Raw genomic sequence first — 14,847 nt, 5'->3', positions numbered from 1 at the left:
GTGTGTGTGTGTGTGTGTGTGTGTATAGGTCTTTGGTTATTCGGGTTTTAACAAACACCCGCGAAAACCTCAGAAAACAAATATATATATATATATGGATGATGTATATCAGATATAAATAAATACTGATTCTTTTAAGTTGAATTCCCCATAAGAATTGAATTGCTGTTAGATTCTTTGTTTATAATCAAACTTGCAAACATTTTTCCCCACTCCCTTCTTCTTGGAATGTTCAAATTTAGGTGGCAGAAAAGTCAGATGAAGTCCAAAGAACGATAGTACTGTCTTGTAAAACCAGAAACTGTCCTAGCTTGCTTGCCTGGTGGTTTGGCAGAGCGTGAAGATGTCCGTGGACATGAACAGCCAAGGTTCTGACAGCAACGAGGAGGACTATGATCCAAACTGTGATGAGGAAGAAGATGAAGATCCTGGGGACATTGAGGGTTACTACGAAGGGGTTGCAAATGACGTGGAGCAGCAAGGAGCAGATTCCTTTGATCCGGAGGAATATCAGTTTACCTGTCTGACTTACAAGGAGTCGGAGAGCACCCTGAACGAGCACATGGTCCGCTTGGCTTCTGCGTTAAAGGTAAGGGGCTCGGCAATCATTTGGATGAAAGGGCCCTTTTAGAGCTGCAGAACAGGCAAGCTGAATGTCAATCACTTATTTGGCCATCCAAATTGTAAGTGACAATTAACCAGCATCGTCGTAGATCTGGAGTCACTTTTTACCAACAGGGATGTGCAAACAATTCATCTCTGAATTGTTTCAAGTGAGAGATGTCACAATACGTCCTGTCTTTTTTCTTGAGCTTGGGACACTTCCAAGAAAGTTTAAAGCAGCAATTTCTTATTTGAGCAGCAGGATGTTTTGCTTCACTTTCTGCTTAAAGTGGTTCAAAATGAAAGTTTTGCACACCACTGATTTCAAGTATTGCTGCTCTAAGTGTAGATCAGATATATCTACACTTACAGAGCAGCAATATACATATCTATATATATATATGTTTAGGTAGATTTATTGTTCATCTGTTTACTTAATCTTCCTGCATAGAATTATTAAAATTCGATTGTTGTCCTTTATTGTTCCAGATAAAAGTGCATGGGCTGTACCCAGTTCTTTTGTTGACTGGGAAGCTTTTGTCACAGAGAAAGGAGGGTGTGATGATTCATCTATCCCCCAAAATTGCTCTACAAGATTGAGGCCCATTTAAGACAGTTTTTAAGGTTAAGGAAAAGAACTTTTTTTTTTAAAATTTGATTTATATGCCGCCCTTCTCCGGAGACTCAAGGTGGCTTACAATGCGTTAAGCAATAGCCTTCATACTTTTGTATATTTATACAAAGTCAGCTTATTGCCCCCATTTAACTTTGCAAGTAGAAAGGCTGCTTTTGAAGTAACATCAGAAATGCCTCAGTCATTTTACAGTGTGTTCACTGAAAGCTTATGTTCAAATGTCATTCTGATTTTCTGTTCCTTGTCGTACTCTGATCTTTTCTTTGTCCTAAAAATTTCTGCAACAAATAAATATCCTCTTTTTCTGCTGCATCCTACCATTGGTTTGCTTATTAAAATGTTACTAATTGCCCTTTGTAGCTAATGAAAATCTGGAAACTGGTACCATTCTCTTCCCTTCTTATAACTTTTCATATTTAATTGATTTGGATCTCTAAAATAACAAAAGAGGAAGCTGCTTGAATAAAGGGAAGTATTCCTTTTTCTGTCTTCTTCCTATGAAATGGTTTTGAATCAGGCTGTCATGTTTATCATGCTCTGTGTAATAAGATTATGATTCATTAACAGGGATGTTGGGGAAATTGACAATGGGCAGGTAGTTTTTAGGTATTTTAATTTGTCTGGGCCAAAAAGTTTAATTTGATTTTATCGGGTTTTTAAATTTTGTGTATTTATGTATTTTATTGTTGGCTGTTCATCGCCCTGAGTCCTTCGGGAGTAGGGCGGTATACAAATCAAATAAAATATAAAGATAAAGAAAGGTTTGAACCTACTAGTTACATAGATTTTATTATTTATGCTGAATCCAGAATTTAAATGTAGAATAAGAAAGACACACCAATGGAAGAGTCCTTGGTGCTCTCTGAGCTTGGTTGTTTTCTTACAGATGTTTAACTACCCAACTAGGTAACATCATCAGTGCTAGAAGGGAGTGGGGTTAAGTAATAAATATTCCATTCCAACTTGTATAAATAGGAATTAATCCTTTTGATTTATGTTTTGCATTACCAAAGAGGCCTTTATGTAACTAACACATATGTAACATACTATGCACATATGCATAGTAACTAAGACTTATGTAAGTCTTAGTTACTATGCTTAATAGCACTTATCTCCATCTTGATCTCTAGAAATTATAGAAAATTATATAAAAAGAAATTCAAAATGCTGTGCAAATTGTATCAAGCTAAAATAGATTTAGAGTCATAGGGAAATAAAATGCCTAAACATTAGGGGGTTCCAATCTGTCAATTAGCTATTTTGTTATCTGTTTTAAGAAGTAATAATAGTAGTCAGAGCTGTCTCCTGATGACTAATTGTTCTCTAAGAAAAAAAGATACTTTTTGGCAAACTAAACTGAAAATAGCAATAGTCTATAAGTATTTGTGAATACCTAAGAACTTGATTAATGAATAAATTATGTCTTGTTTCAGCAAGCATCAAAATTATTACATTTATAAATTGCTGCCTCTGTTTGGCAGATTTGCTGATGAATCTGGCATTATCTTAACACATTGTAATGACTGGCCACGAACATTTAAAGACACCGATAGCTGAATTTCTTATCACTAAGTTTTGCAGAAAATAGTTTTGTTATATCTCTAATTATTTTATCTGAACCTAAAGTATCATTAAATTAAATGGACTAAATGCAATTCTGCTTCACCAAATGCTGGAAAATTAATCAAGAAATAATTAAGATGTGTAGTTCCCTAAGTGTACATGTGTGTCACTTGCTTTCTGAAAAGCATAGGTTCGTGAATGTACTCTGATGTTGGCTTAAGTGCTGTGATAATTTTCCTCTCAAGATTCATGCTGCTACACTTAGTTTATTTGCCTATCAGCAGTTGTGTCTCTGTTTACTAGTTCTCCCTGCTGTTTTGGGACAGTTGCTATTCTCTACAAGTCAGTTTCAAAGTTGTTCTTGTCCATCATTGAGTTATTAATATGCTCACCTCAGCAGGAACGAGGATGATAAATGTCTTGTGAAAACTAAAAGAAATTCAGTCTAAGGAAGTTTAAGCAATTATTTTAGCATGCTGTTTGTTTTTTCTATTATCTGGAAAAGATATTTGCAAAGTCAAAGAAAATGTTAATTTAACAATATCTACTTCTGTTAAATTGTATAAGAGAATAAGCAACCTACCGGGAACCCTGGAATTCACTGATTTGGTGTTGGGAGTCCCCATAGACCAGGTAGACTTGTTTCAAGACAAGATCCAGTCTAATGCCTAAGCTAGACAGCTATTCCATTGAGACTCAAAGCATTTTTTATATTTTTTAAGTCTCAAGCTTGCTATGTGATATGCTGTGTCACCTTTCATAAAATAAAGCTAAATAGTAAAGCATTGAAATGTCTAGGTTGGTTTGTTGACAAGTGTTGGTATAATTCCACCAGAAGGACCTAAGCTCTTTCACTGGTCAGCCATGTACAAACTCCCACAGATTTGAGGGAAAATCCATTCCAAATTTCTTCACTGGAATGAGGAAATCAGCCATATTTTCTTTGTTGTTACTCTGATTCACGGATCCCTTCAAGGTTCTGCTTTTAGGCTTTGCTAAAAACTCATTTTGCAGCTGTTGATTCTAGTAATGCATAAAGAGGAGAATTATCTGAATAACTTGTCATTATTTCTGCAAAGAGATTGTGGTAGTCTGTCAGCTATTCTTAAGAGCATCTTAGCAAATGGTTAAAATTCTGCAGCATTTAGGGCAAGTAGCCTGTCAAAAGAGTAAAGGATCATTATTGGATTTTAATGTATTAAAAAAATTCCTTTATTCTGATTGAGCTAGATTTCATTTTCAGTTTCAAAGGCTTAATGCCAGAATTCACATCACAGTTACGTATTAAGGTACTGCATTACAATACATGTGATTTGCTTGTATGTATATACAATATTCCAAATTTGCATATCTCCCGAGCAGTAATTTTAAAGTTGGTGGGCAGATTGCTATACAGTTAGAGTAAACTTTGTGAATGTACACAAATGTAGCCTTCAAATTAAAATCAGAATAATTGAAAAACAAATTAACAAAAAAGTTCAATAAAAAAATAGATCAAATCAAGCCCAGTAGTTTGTATTACAGTAACCAGTCAGATGTTTATAACCTATAAGAATAAGATCAAAGGTTACCTTTTCATTTAGTCTCCATCTGCAAGAACTACATTTTCTTTTATAAATCAAATTCACAGGATTATAATCCAAAATCTTTTCTTTGTAATACCGGTATCTCTACCAAGGAAACCTCAGAACCAAGCTTTTTTTTTAATCCAAATCTTGAAAAAAATATATCCTCTTGAAATTGTGGGGAATCATTCTATTCCAATCCCCCATCAAACCCCAATTTTCATAAGAGAAGCCTATTAATCTTACCATAAATCCTTAAAAGAATGGAAAAATTTAAATAGATTTCATGTAAATCACCCAGAATCTTGGAATGGGCAATGTACAAATTAAAATTATATGGATATGAAATTGCATTTGTGATTGGCAATTGGAAGAATGCAATTATCTTTACCCAATTTCAGATTTTAAAAACCCCACAGGAACTACTGAAGAATTAGTTAGTTAAATGTGCTAAAAAGGATTTTGCAAATTTCTGATTGAAAGAGGGCAGGAGATGAAAATAAGTATTCCATATCTTCCTTGAACATCCCTTTAACTCCTTTTTCATTTAACACACCTAATGTATTTTTAGTATATTTGAAATTTTAAAAGTTCTTATTGTTTTTCTGGACTTGATTGATCCTTTTACATTATGTGATAAATTCTAAATGCAATTATTGCTTTAGATAATCTCTAGGCACTATAAAGAGATCTGAATTTCTTGTTTTCTGTTTTTCCTTTTTTAACCAGTCTCCTAATTTTTAGGTGTTTTTCCTAAGGTAAATAAATTTAACCATGTGAGTCCCAACTGGCAGCTTCTGATTTGCATGTGGTTTAAATGTTACAACATTACAGATACTTTCCTATTTTACAATGCTTACATCTCAGTCTAAATTATGGTCATCTTTTTGGTTGCGTGCCCTCTGGCTGATTCCAAGACCGACCCAGTGTTTTGTGGAAATCAGTAATTTATATATTTATTGTGCATAGATGGGCCCAGTCTGCACCAAGATAAGTAAAACCCCACCACTATTACAATCTGCATTTCCTATGCATGCCTTTCTAACTCTTTTTCACCATCTTGGGATCATTCTCATTAAATACTCTCACTCAGCCAGTGGTCACTCAATAGATCACTCTTTTGATGAGCAGCAGATTTCCAGATCTAATTTACATTTGTGGCCAAATATTGCTACCATCCTTACCTTCTGCAGGAATCTGATCTTCCAATGTTTCCTAGGATATATTAGATGTTACATGTACTTTTATAAAATAAAAAGAGCAAGAGCTTCGCTAGTATGTCTTTCCTTGTCCTTTCTCTATCCCTGCTTCATCATGTTTGTTATAGCCACTTAATCTGTGCCTATTCACAATCAAGTACATTTAATTCCCTATCTTTCCTCAGAGGCTTCTAGGGCTGAAATAGAAACATTTTATAGACCATGTTCTTTTTCAGATGTTTGGATGTGAATCTTATGTTTTGGGCTATGTTTTAATTATTTATTTAAAATATTTATGTGGTTGCCTATCTCTTGTACCACACAATTTTGGATGGCCAACAACAGCAATAAAAAAACAAACAATAGAACCAATACAAAAAAAAAGAAAGAAAGAAAACAAGAAACAACAGGCACCTAAACCATAACAATATCAATTCAGTATTGATGTCATCTTGAAACTTTTATGGCTTACTGATGATCTAATATGATGTGCATTCTGGGATACATCATTTATTTTCTTGACTTGTTTTACCTTTGTGTCGAACTCTTTAATCAATTGCAAATCAGGAATTGACTAGATAAGTCACGATTATTTTGCTCATTTGCAAAATCATTTCTAACTTCTTCAGTAAACATGATTAAATGTTCCCTGAATTAGTCTACAATGGAAATGCAACTAGTTTTTAGGAAAAACAAGTAGCCAGTTTTAAGAACAAGCGCCACACATTTTACAGAACATCAGAGAAAAGCTCAAGAGAAAGTAGGTTATACATCAAGACAGTGACACAAATCACACAAATTATACAATTAAACAGAAAACAGAAGATAATGTCTATTGGCTTCCTTTTTACTTAGGACTTCCTATCCTCAGTATCACCTTCCCTGATGTGGAATTCATTACGACAAAGCTGCTCTTACTGTGATCTCTTAGTTATTTGGGAATGATGTCTCTCTATTTTGCAATTAAGCTTATACTACATTTGTTATGGACTGGGGGGTGGGGAATGGAAATACCAAGTTTTGAGATGAAGGTAATCATCCAATCGTCATTTACTGCCATCTGGCTATAAATCAAAATGATACCAGTTCTTAAGTGTTTTTTGTTAATCAGTTTTGCAATCATCTGCCAAATGATAGGTGATCTGGACTACCCATGCCATTTGTAGGTATTCTGTGATACAAATCATTTTGGGTGGATTCAGTAGTACAGATCGTCCTCCACTTACAACCTTTTGTTCAATGACTGCTTTTTTAAAATTCAGAAGAGTGGGGGATAAAGGAGAAACCTCAGTGGCAGTTCCTGAAGAGTTACAGGACTGCTTGGTACTTGTTTGAAGGTGATTTTTGGAGTGACAAATGCTCTGCTTTCATGGCATATGTGTTCCAGATCTTGTACATACTAAACATGTTTTCAATTTCATATAGGTACAATTTGATAGTGTAATTATTTTTTTGAACTCTGATATTAATCATAAAACATAATTTCTGATATTTTCCCCTTTATTCAGCTGTTTAAGTACAATTTCCCTAGCTTTTGAGAAACACAAATTATTAGCAATTCCCTTAAAGGTGACCAAGTTACTAGATAGCTAATAGTTGCTTCTAGTGATCAGGTATAGTAATTCTGTACTCAGTTCTTTACCCATTTCTTCTAATTCTAGTTTATTGTATCTTAAGTCCTGGCATTGAGTCATGTCATTTTTTCATATTTTGCATTTTGTGGATAGCTGTTTTGCATTTTATATTTATCATAGATTTTTTTGCATTAACTCTATTCCACGGTAATAAGTACTCTGAATACAACTAAAGTCAGAGACAATATAGTGAAGAAGAATAATAAAAAAATGACACTGTGCTAGATATTGGCCATTTGTGAAGGAGTTATACTGGCATATGCTAGATATATTTTCTCTGAATGGGAACAGATTGGAGTTGCTTAACCATACAAAATCCATGATGTCCAGTTTGACATGCACTGAGCCATAAACCATGATTTACAAAGCACAATGACAGGATTCCATACTTCATTAAGCCAAGCAAAGCTACATTGTCTTAATCAGTGGAACAACTTGCCTTTAATCAGGGGAACAACTTGCCCTTAATGTCTATGATAATGTCTATGATATGATAGGAGATTCTCAGTCATCTAGGTCATGGTTCTTGAAAAAGCACCTTTGGGACAACTTGCCCTTAATCAGTGGAACGACTTGCCTCCAGAAGTTGTGAATGATCCAACCCTGAAAGTTTTAAAGAAGAAATTGGACAACCATTTGTCTGAAATGGTATGAGGTTTCTTGCCTGAGTAGGGGATTGGACTAAAAGACCTACAAGGTCCCTCCCAGCTCTGTTATTCTGTTGTATTGCTTACTGTGAATGCTGTCCATGAACAGCTGGACTATGTTGCAGTTTGACTGAGATAGGAAAGCCTGGTGAATCCTCTTTCCCAGTTATTAATAGATAAAAGGTTCGAAGCACAGGACAAGCACAAATGTTACTCAGTGGAACTTCCATCCTTCTTTATTGTTATTCCAGCTGGGTAGATCTAAAAAGAACTGAAGTCCAAATATACTGATGATGATGAGCCACCTGCCGCTTATCTCTACAGTAAATCCTAAATAGGAGAAACAAAAGAACAATATTCATATGCTCTATAACTTTGCAGAATGCAGACTTTGGACTTCCTTTTAATGCTGAATTTTTGAAGTTGGAATGAACTCTGTACACTCTTGCATATGAATTAACTTTTATTATGATATCAAATTGAAAAGCATAGTGCATAATAGAAAAACAATAAACTGAAAGGGACCCTCAACTTTCCTCAAAACATTGCTCAAATTATGAAACATAAATGTAGTTGCAGGGCTTGCATGTTTTGCAATTCTATTATTCATCAACACTTTTTTTTTTCTTTCTCCCCTTTAGGTATCTCATGCAGTGGCTAAACTTGTATTAGTTAGCTTCCATTGGCAAATCTCAGAAATTTTAGAAAGGTAAGCATATGATCAATTCGTAGATATGTGCAAATCGCCTTTGATGCTTTACTATGAAAGCAGACACAAAATATTGTTTCTCTTACTAGACTCTTGTAAAAAATTATTTAAAAATCCCACCCTATGTTTGGGTCAGAACATGGTAAAATGGTAAACATGGTAAAAAGAAGGGGCGCAGTGGCTCAGTGGCTAAGACACTGAGCTTGTCAATCTAAAGGTCGGCAGTTCAGCGGTTCGAATCCCTAGTGCCGCGTAACAGGGTGAACTCCCGTTACTTGTCCCAGCTTCTGCCAACCTAGCAGTTCGAAAGCACGTAAAAAATGCAAGTAGAAAAATAGGGACCACCTTTGGTGGGAAGGTAACAGCGTTCCGTGCGCCTTTGGTATTTAGTTATGCCGGCCACATGACCACGGAAGACGTCTTTGGACAGCGCTGGCTCTTCAGCTTTGAAACAGAGATAAGCACCGCCCCCTAGAGTCAGGAACGACTAGCACATATGTGCGAGGGGAACCTTATGGTAAAATACCTCTCTCTGTTTGTTCTCCTAAGGTTGACATATTGAAATCTGTAATGTGGGTTATTCCAAGAAATTAAATGAGTGAGAATAATGGCAAAGTCTTATTTTATTGCCTTATGTGGAAGATTTTGAAAAAAAATAATTCAATTTATGTATAGGTAGTCCTCACTGATCATAATTGAGACTGGGAATTTTGTCGCTAAGTGATGTGGTCATAAAGTAAAATATGACCATACCAACTTAACGGCATCAGTTCCAGCTGCGGTCATGATGCGAATCATCACAGGTAGTCAAGCACAACGTTACGTGACTGCAAATTGCAGCTTCCTGCCAATTTCCCCCTTGACTGCTTGTTGGAAGCTGGCTGTGAAGGTCGCAAATGGCAATCATGTGACTACAAGACACTGTGACCATTGTAAATGCGATGGATAACCATTTGTCTGAAATGATCTAGAGCAGGCGTGTCAAACTTGATTTCATTGAGGGCTGCATCAGGGTTGTGTTTGACCTTGGGAGGCCAGGGTGGGTGTGGCCAGCTCGATGTCACTCATGTTGGGGGTGCCTGAGGGGTCCCGACCGCTCTGCCAACAAAAATTGGCTCGCAAGCTCCATTTTGGCTGCAACGGCCTCCTGAAATCCTTTGCCAGTGAAAACGGAGCTCGGGAGTGCCGCCCGCAGTCCTTGCAAACTCTGTTTTTGGCTGCGATGGCCTGCAATCTTCTGCCAGTGAAAATGGAGCTTGGGAGGACCATCTGCGGCCCTTGCAAGCTCCGTTTTCGCTGGCAGAGGCACCACAGGCCGGTCCTTCACTGTTTCCAGGGCAGCCCTGTGGGTCAGATCTAAGCACCCTGCAGCCCGGATCCGGCCCCGGGCCTTAAGTTTCACACCCCTGGTCTAGGGTTTCCTGCCTAAGCAGGGGGTTGAACTAGAAGACCTCCAAGGTCCTTTCCATTCTAATGCATGCGAGTTGCCAAACATCCAAATTGTAATCAGGTGATTGCAGGGATACCGCAACAGCTGCAACTTTGAGGACTTGTCATAAACCACCTGTTCCAGTGCTGTTGCAACTTTGAACGGTTGCTGAATTGGTGGTCAGTAACCAAGGACAACTGTGTTTCCCCGAATAAGACAGAGTCTTATTTTCTTTTGAACTCCGAAATAAGGGCTTGGCCTTATTATTGGGGGCGGGGGGGCATGTCTTACTATTTTGGGAGTGCAGGAGGCAGCGAGCGTGGGACTGGATGTCCCGCCGCCGCCGTCACCTCCCCTCCCTGTTCTTCATGCCAGCTAAGTGGCTGGCTGTCCTGATATGTCCGGCTGCTGCCTCGTGGAGCAGGACTCTGCAAGGCTCGTTGTGCCACTGCATGCAAGAACTTCATCATATTGGCACAGCTGCCGTCCTGCCGCTTGTGGCTGCGCCAGTATGTTGAACCTCGCGGCAGTGCTGCCGTTTGTGTGTGCAATGGCACAACCCTTGCAGAGTCCTGCTCCACAAGGCGGTGGCGGTGGCACGATGAGTCTCACAAAGACTCATTTCTGGCAGTTGTGGCGAGGGGGAAGCGAGACGCGTGGAGCGAAACATGACTCTCCTTGCCATCTCTTCTCTTCTCCCCCCCCCCCCCCGCGCTGGGCATGGCAGGGCTCCTGCCCCTTGCTTAGCCACCTGCCCCCTTTAGGGATGCAATTTGGGGGTGGCAGGTGGGGCGGGTGAGAAGTGCGTCTTACCTTTCCAGCTCCATCGTGTTCCTCGCCGTTGTGTCCAGGGAAACACGTTGTAAAAGAAAACTTCTTGCGAGTGTGAGAAGTTTGATTGAACTCGCGAGAAGGTTTTTTTTACAACGTTTCCCTGGACACAACGGCGAGGAATGCGACGGAGCTGGAAAGGTAAGAAGTGTGTCCTGCTTCTCCCCTGCCCCACCCGCCACCTCCAAATTGCATCCCTAAAGGGGGAGGATTGCTAAGCAAGGGGCAGGAGTGGAGTACGAGGCGCGTAGCTGGCCTGCCGCTCTTTTTGCGGCGGCCATCAGCATTACCGGTAGGTACAGTAAGGGCATGTGGGGTGCATGGGGCATGTTCCCCCTCCCCTTTCCCCCCCTCTTCCGGCCTCGCCTCCTCATATCATGTTTGCGTGGCAAGCAACCAGAGGAAATGGCAGGACCAGCTTCACATGTGTGTAAGTAGTTCGGGGGCTTATTTTGCGGGGGGGGGGGGGCTTATTTTATTGCATGTATTATCCAGAGAAGTCTTAGTTTCGGGGGGAAATGGTATCTCTACTGTCTTTATAGCTAAAGGGCATTAAAGTCATCTGACCCTATATGGTGGGGGAATGTAACATCTCTGGCTACACATTCCATCATCCTGAGGTTTTGATGTGAAGCTCTCTCTTCATCAGCCATCGGAATGGGTGGCAAATCACACACTTGCATTTTGTAGCAAGCTGTATTTCAGAATAGTATTGGTATTAAGATTAGAATTAGAAACTGAGCTTTGAAAAATATTTAGAATGGCATAAATTCAAAAAATGTGCCTGTGTATACATATCTCTCCCTGACTCACAACTCTCCTGTAACAGAACTGTTGATTTTGCTATGTCCCTGTCTTCTGGATCCATTTTTGGAGTGTAGCCATAAAACACTGAGTATGATCTCAGCTGAAAAGAAGATTATCGCCTTTGTTGCACAGCATTTTGCTTGATAATTCTTCACTACCTCTTAAAATACTTTTGAACTTGTGTTTAAGATTATTTCCAATTTCATGTGATTCTTCAACTGATCTCATTTTTGGAAATATCCAATCCATGGATTGGTGATCTTTTTTTAAATTGATGTAATATGTGCTGGTGACAGTACCTTAGAAAAAAACCCAAAAATTGCAGTTGGATATAGAATGCAGAGGCCATATTTCTGTTTTTTGCTTCAGATGAAAGCAAGCAACACAGTCCTGCTCTTATTTGCACTAGTTTTCCATAGGTTTCCAAGTTAGGTTCAAGACATACATCTCCATATAGTTGAGACTCACTTATTTAAATGAATGATTGCCCCTAAATGTATATTCCAAAAGCTACAATTTGGAATTTTGGAATTTCTTTCTCCAGAGTTCAATCTGCTTCTCTGACTATATTTAACAGTAACCCGGAAATGTATTTGTTCAACTGAAACTTTCCTCCATTTTAATTTTTGTAATGTTTAACAACAATATTTTATGCCAATGCCTATATTTTTATGTGTTTTTAAAATTTACTACTATAATTGCTTTATGATATTGATTATTTTGCATTAGATTTTATTATTAGTAATGTTTTTGTTAACCTCCATGGGCTGGCTTTGTCAGAAAAAGTTGATTATTTAGTGATTTAAGATTATGACCTGATGAATTCATTAATTTCACAGGTGTGGCCCTATGTTTGTCTAAAGTTTACTTTTTTTCTGGCTCTCAGGCACACATCTAATTCAGTTCAGTTGCTAGTGGAAGCAAGAGTTCAGCCTGCCTCATTCAAACACGTGAGTAAATAGATTTTCTAAGGTACTTGGTGTTAAAAAGTATTTATAAGCCGCCAAGAGTCACTCTGGTTAGTGAGGTAGGTAGCACGTACATTTATTAAATATATATTTTGAATATATGTAATTCAAACATGCTAAGCAGTTATTCTTTATTCCAAATAAGACTGATTACAATAAGATTGATTACAATCTTATTTGAGCAGATACTTTCTGCTCAAAACATTTTTGTATTTCCATTGTATTCTAAATAGAATTGAATAATTTAAAAGATTGTTTTCAAAGTTTTTGAAATAGGAAAACATAATTACCATAGTAATAATATGCCAGTATTACAAAGTAATAGTGATTCATCTCTTTAAATGGTGATCTTGCTTCTTATGACTGGGATTATTGCTTTTGAGAGATGTGAATTTGTGTAGGTGTCACTATTGATTGTAAATCAGCTCCTTACCATTGTATCTATTATATACTGTATATAGGTCAACCTTGTTTAATGACCACCCATTCAGCAACCGCTCAAAACTTACAATGGTGCAGAATGAACGATACTTATGGATTGTCCTTGAAGTTCTTTATCACAGCCTCTTCAACTTGTGATTACGATGTAGCAGCAAGCCATGGTTACATGATCACAATTTCATATGTTCCCTGCCTCCCACGAGCAAAGTCAATGGGGAAACTGGCAAGAAATCATTTGAGGTTCTTGCATGGTCACGTCATGTGTTTTACAACCATGGCACTTGGTGACAGCAATCCCAAGGCCTACCTGTATTATGAAGCAAGTCATATGTAACATATAAAATATAGCCGCACCTCTCATTCTATATAATAATTTGCTAGGGTCTGATTAACACAGTTCCTAGAAGAAGAATAGGCAGTCTTCAAGCGGCATGTGCCCTCCCATTCAGCACCCTGAATTGCACTGTTAGAATTTAGTGGCAAAATGGCCAACTTTTGGTGACGTTATATTTGTTTATTATTGAAAACTAAGATTGGGATGCAAAAGAGAACATGAGTTTCTGGAAGTGAGACTACCTTTATTTCTATTCTTGCCCACCTACCAACCCTGAACTAACTAACTAAATAATGAAATTTTGGATTGTTCTCAGGATTTGAGGATGTTTTAAGGGTATAAATTGAAGTGGTTTATAGGTCATCTGTTCCCATCCCCATAATTTCAGCTCTGAAAAAGACATGTGGGAGAAAAAAGAATGCCATCCCTTGCATACGATGTTACTAACTGGAGGGCCTCCTGCTGTTCTGTGGAAAGTTGGAAGCCCCCTACCCCTCCAACGTTGTTTCTCTTGTCTTGTAAAACTCATTTAGCATAGTACAGCTTTATGTACTATGCTTTGTTTTATGTGAGCGATATATTGACATTGTAAATATAATCATTGTATATTTACAATTGTAATCATTGTAAAGTTAATGGAAGTGTCATTAACTTTATCTCAATTTGGCAAAGTTGTGGTGCTGCCTTCCTGGTCTATATATGTTGCAGTTTCTTCTTCAGTGGGAGTTGCCCAGTTTGAAATTAAGCTGATGAAGGGAGTAGCCACTTTAATGTCCTATGTATAGTTATTGTGGTATGCACATAACACAAGGAAGGAACTGCTTATTCCTGACTATAAATCAGAACTGAATTTCTCTCTCTCTCTCCCTCCCCTTCTCTCTCTCTCTCTCTCTCTCTCTCTCTCTCTCTCTCTCTCTCTCTCTCTCTCTCTCTCTCAAACAGGCCATGGTACATTCCTCCCAGCACTGTGCAGTTTGCATGCAGTTGGTTCGAAAGGAAAACCTATTATCTCTAGCCTGTCAGCATCAGTTTTGCCGCAGCTGTTGGGAGCAGCATTGTACCGTACTTGTCAAAGATGGAGTGGGAGTTGGTAAGCGCAAAGCAATGGGTCATTTGGCTCTTTTGGGATACACCGGTATCTCTACGTACTGCTTTCTGCTGCTGGTATATCTTCTCACAATCTTAGAAATGGAGCAGTTCAAGGGGAATGTCTTGCATTCTTTTTAAGTCTTCTTTGGATAGCAGCAGATTTTATCTTGGGTTGTGGGGTTGACAACAGCTGTCTCTTGGCCCTTTGGATTGTCTCCCAGAAATTTATATCCTACCTTCTTTGAATGGACTGTTCCCACTGAATTCTTTTTCAGCTGTCTCTGATTAAGAAGGATAATGTTTTCCATTGCTGAACAGTTCTGACAATAGTCTTTTCAGAGCCAGCTTTCCAGAAATTCTGTGAAATTGGATAGTATTTGAAGATTTTTAAAAA

General features: G+C 38.2%; 1 protein-coding gene across 2 annotated transcripts in view; it reads left to right on the top strand.

Annotated features, from left to right (window-relative positions):
* ARIH2 (ariadne RBR E3 ubiquitin protein ligase 2) overlaps positions 1-14,847 on the top strand; it is a 40,781-nt gene that overhangs the window by 5,991 nt on the left and 19,943 nt on the right. For both annotated transcript variants that reach the window (XM_070936805.1, XM_070936806.1), the window contains exons 2-5: positions 243-589; positions 8,487-8,554; positions 12,508-12,571; positions 14,307-14,454. In XM_070936805.1, coding sequence (XP_070792906.1) covers positions 344-589; positions 8,487-8,554; positions 12,508-12,571; positions 14,307-14,454 — 526 coding nt within the window. In that variant the 5' untranslated portion in view covers positions 243-343. The remainder of the gene's footprint in view (positions 1-242; positions 590-8,486; positions 8,555-12,507; positions 12,572-14,306; positions 14,455-14,847) is intronic.

Source organism: Pituophis catenifer, unplaced genomic scaffold, assembly GCF_029215685.1.
Source record: "Pituophis catenifer annectens isolate HBS135680 unplaced genomic scaffold, rPitCat1.0.hap2 SCAF_2, whole genome shotgun sequence".
Taxonomy (NCBI): Eukaryota; Metazoa; Chordata; class Lepidosauria; order Squamata; family Colubridae; genus Pituophis; species Pituophis catenifer.
This window is presented reverse-complemented; position numbering and strand designations above follow the sequence as displayed.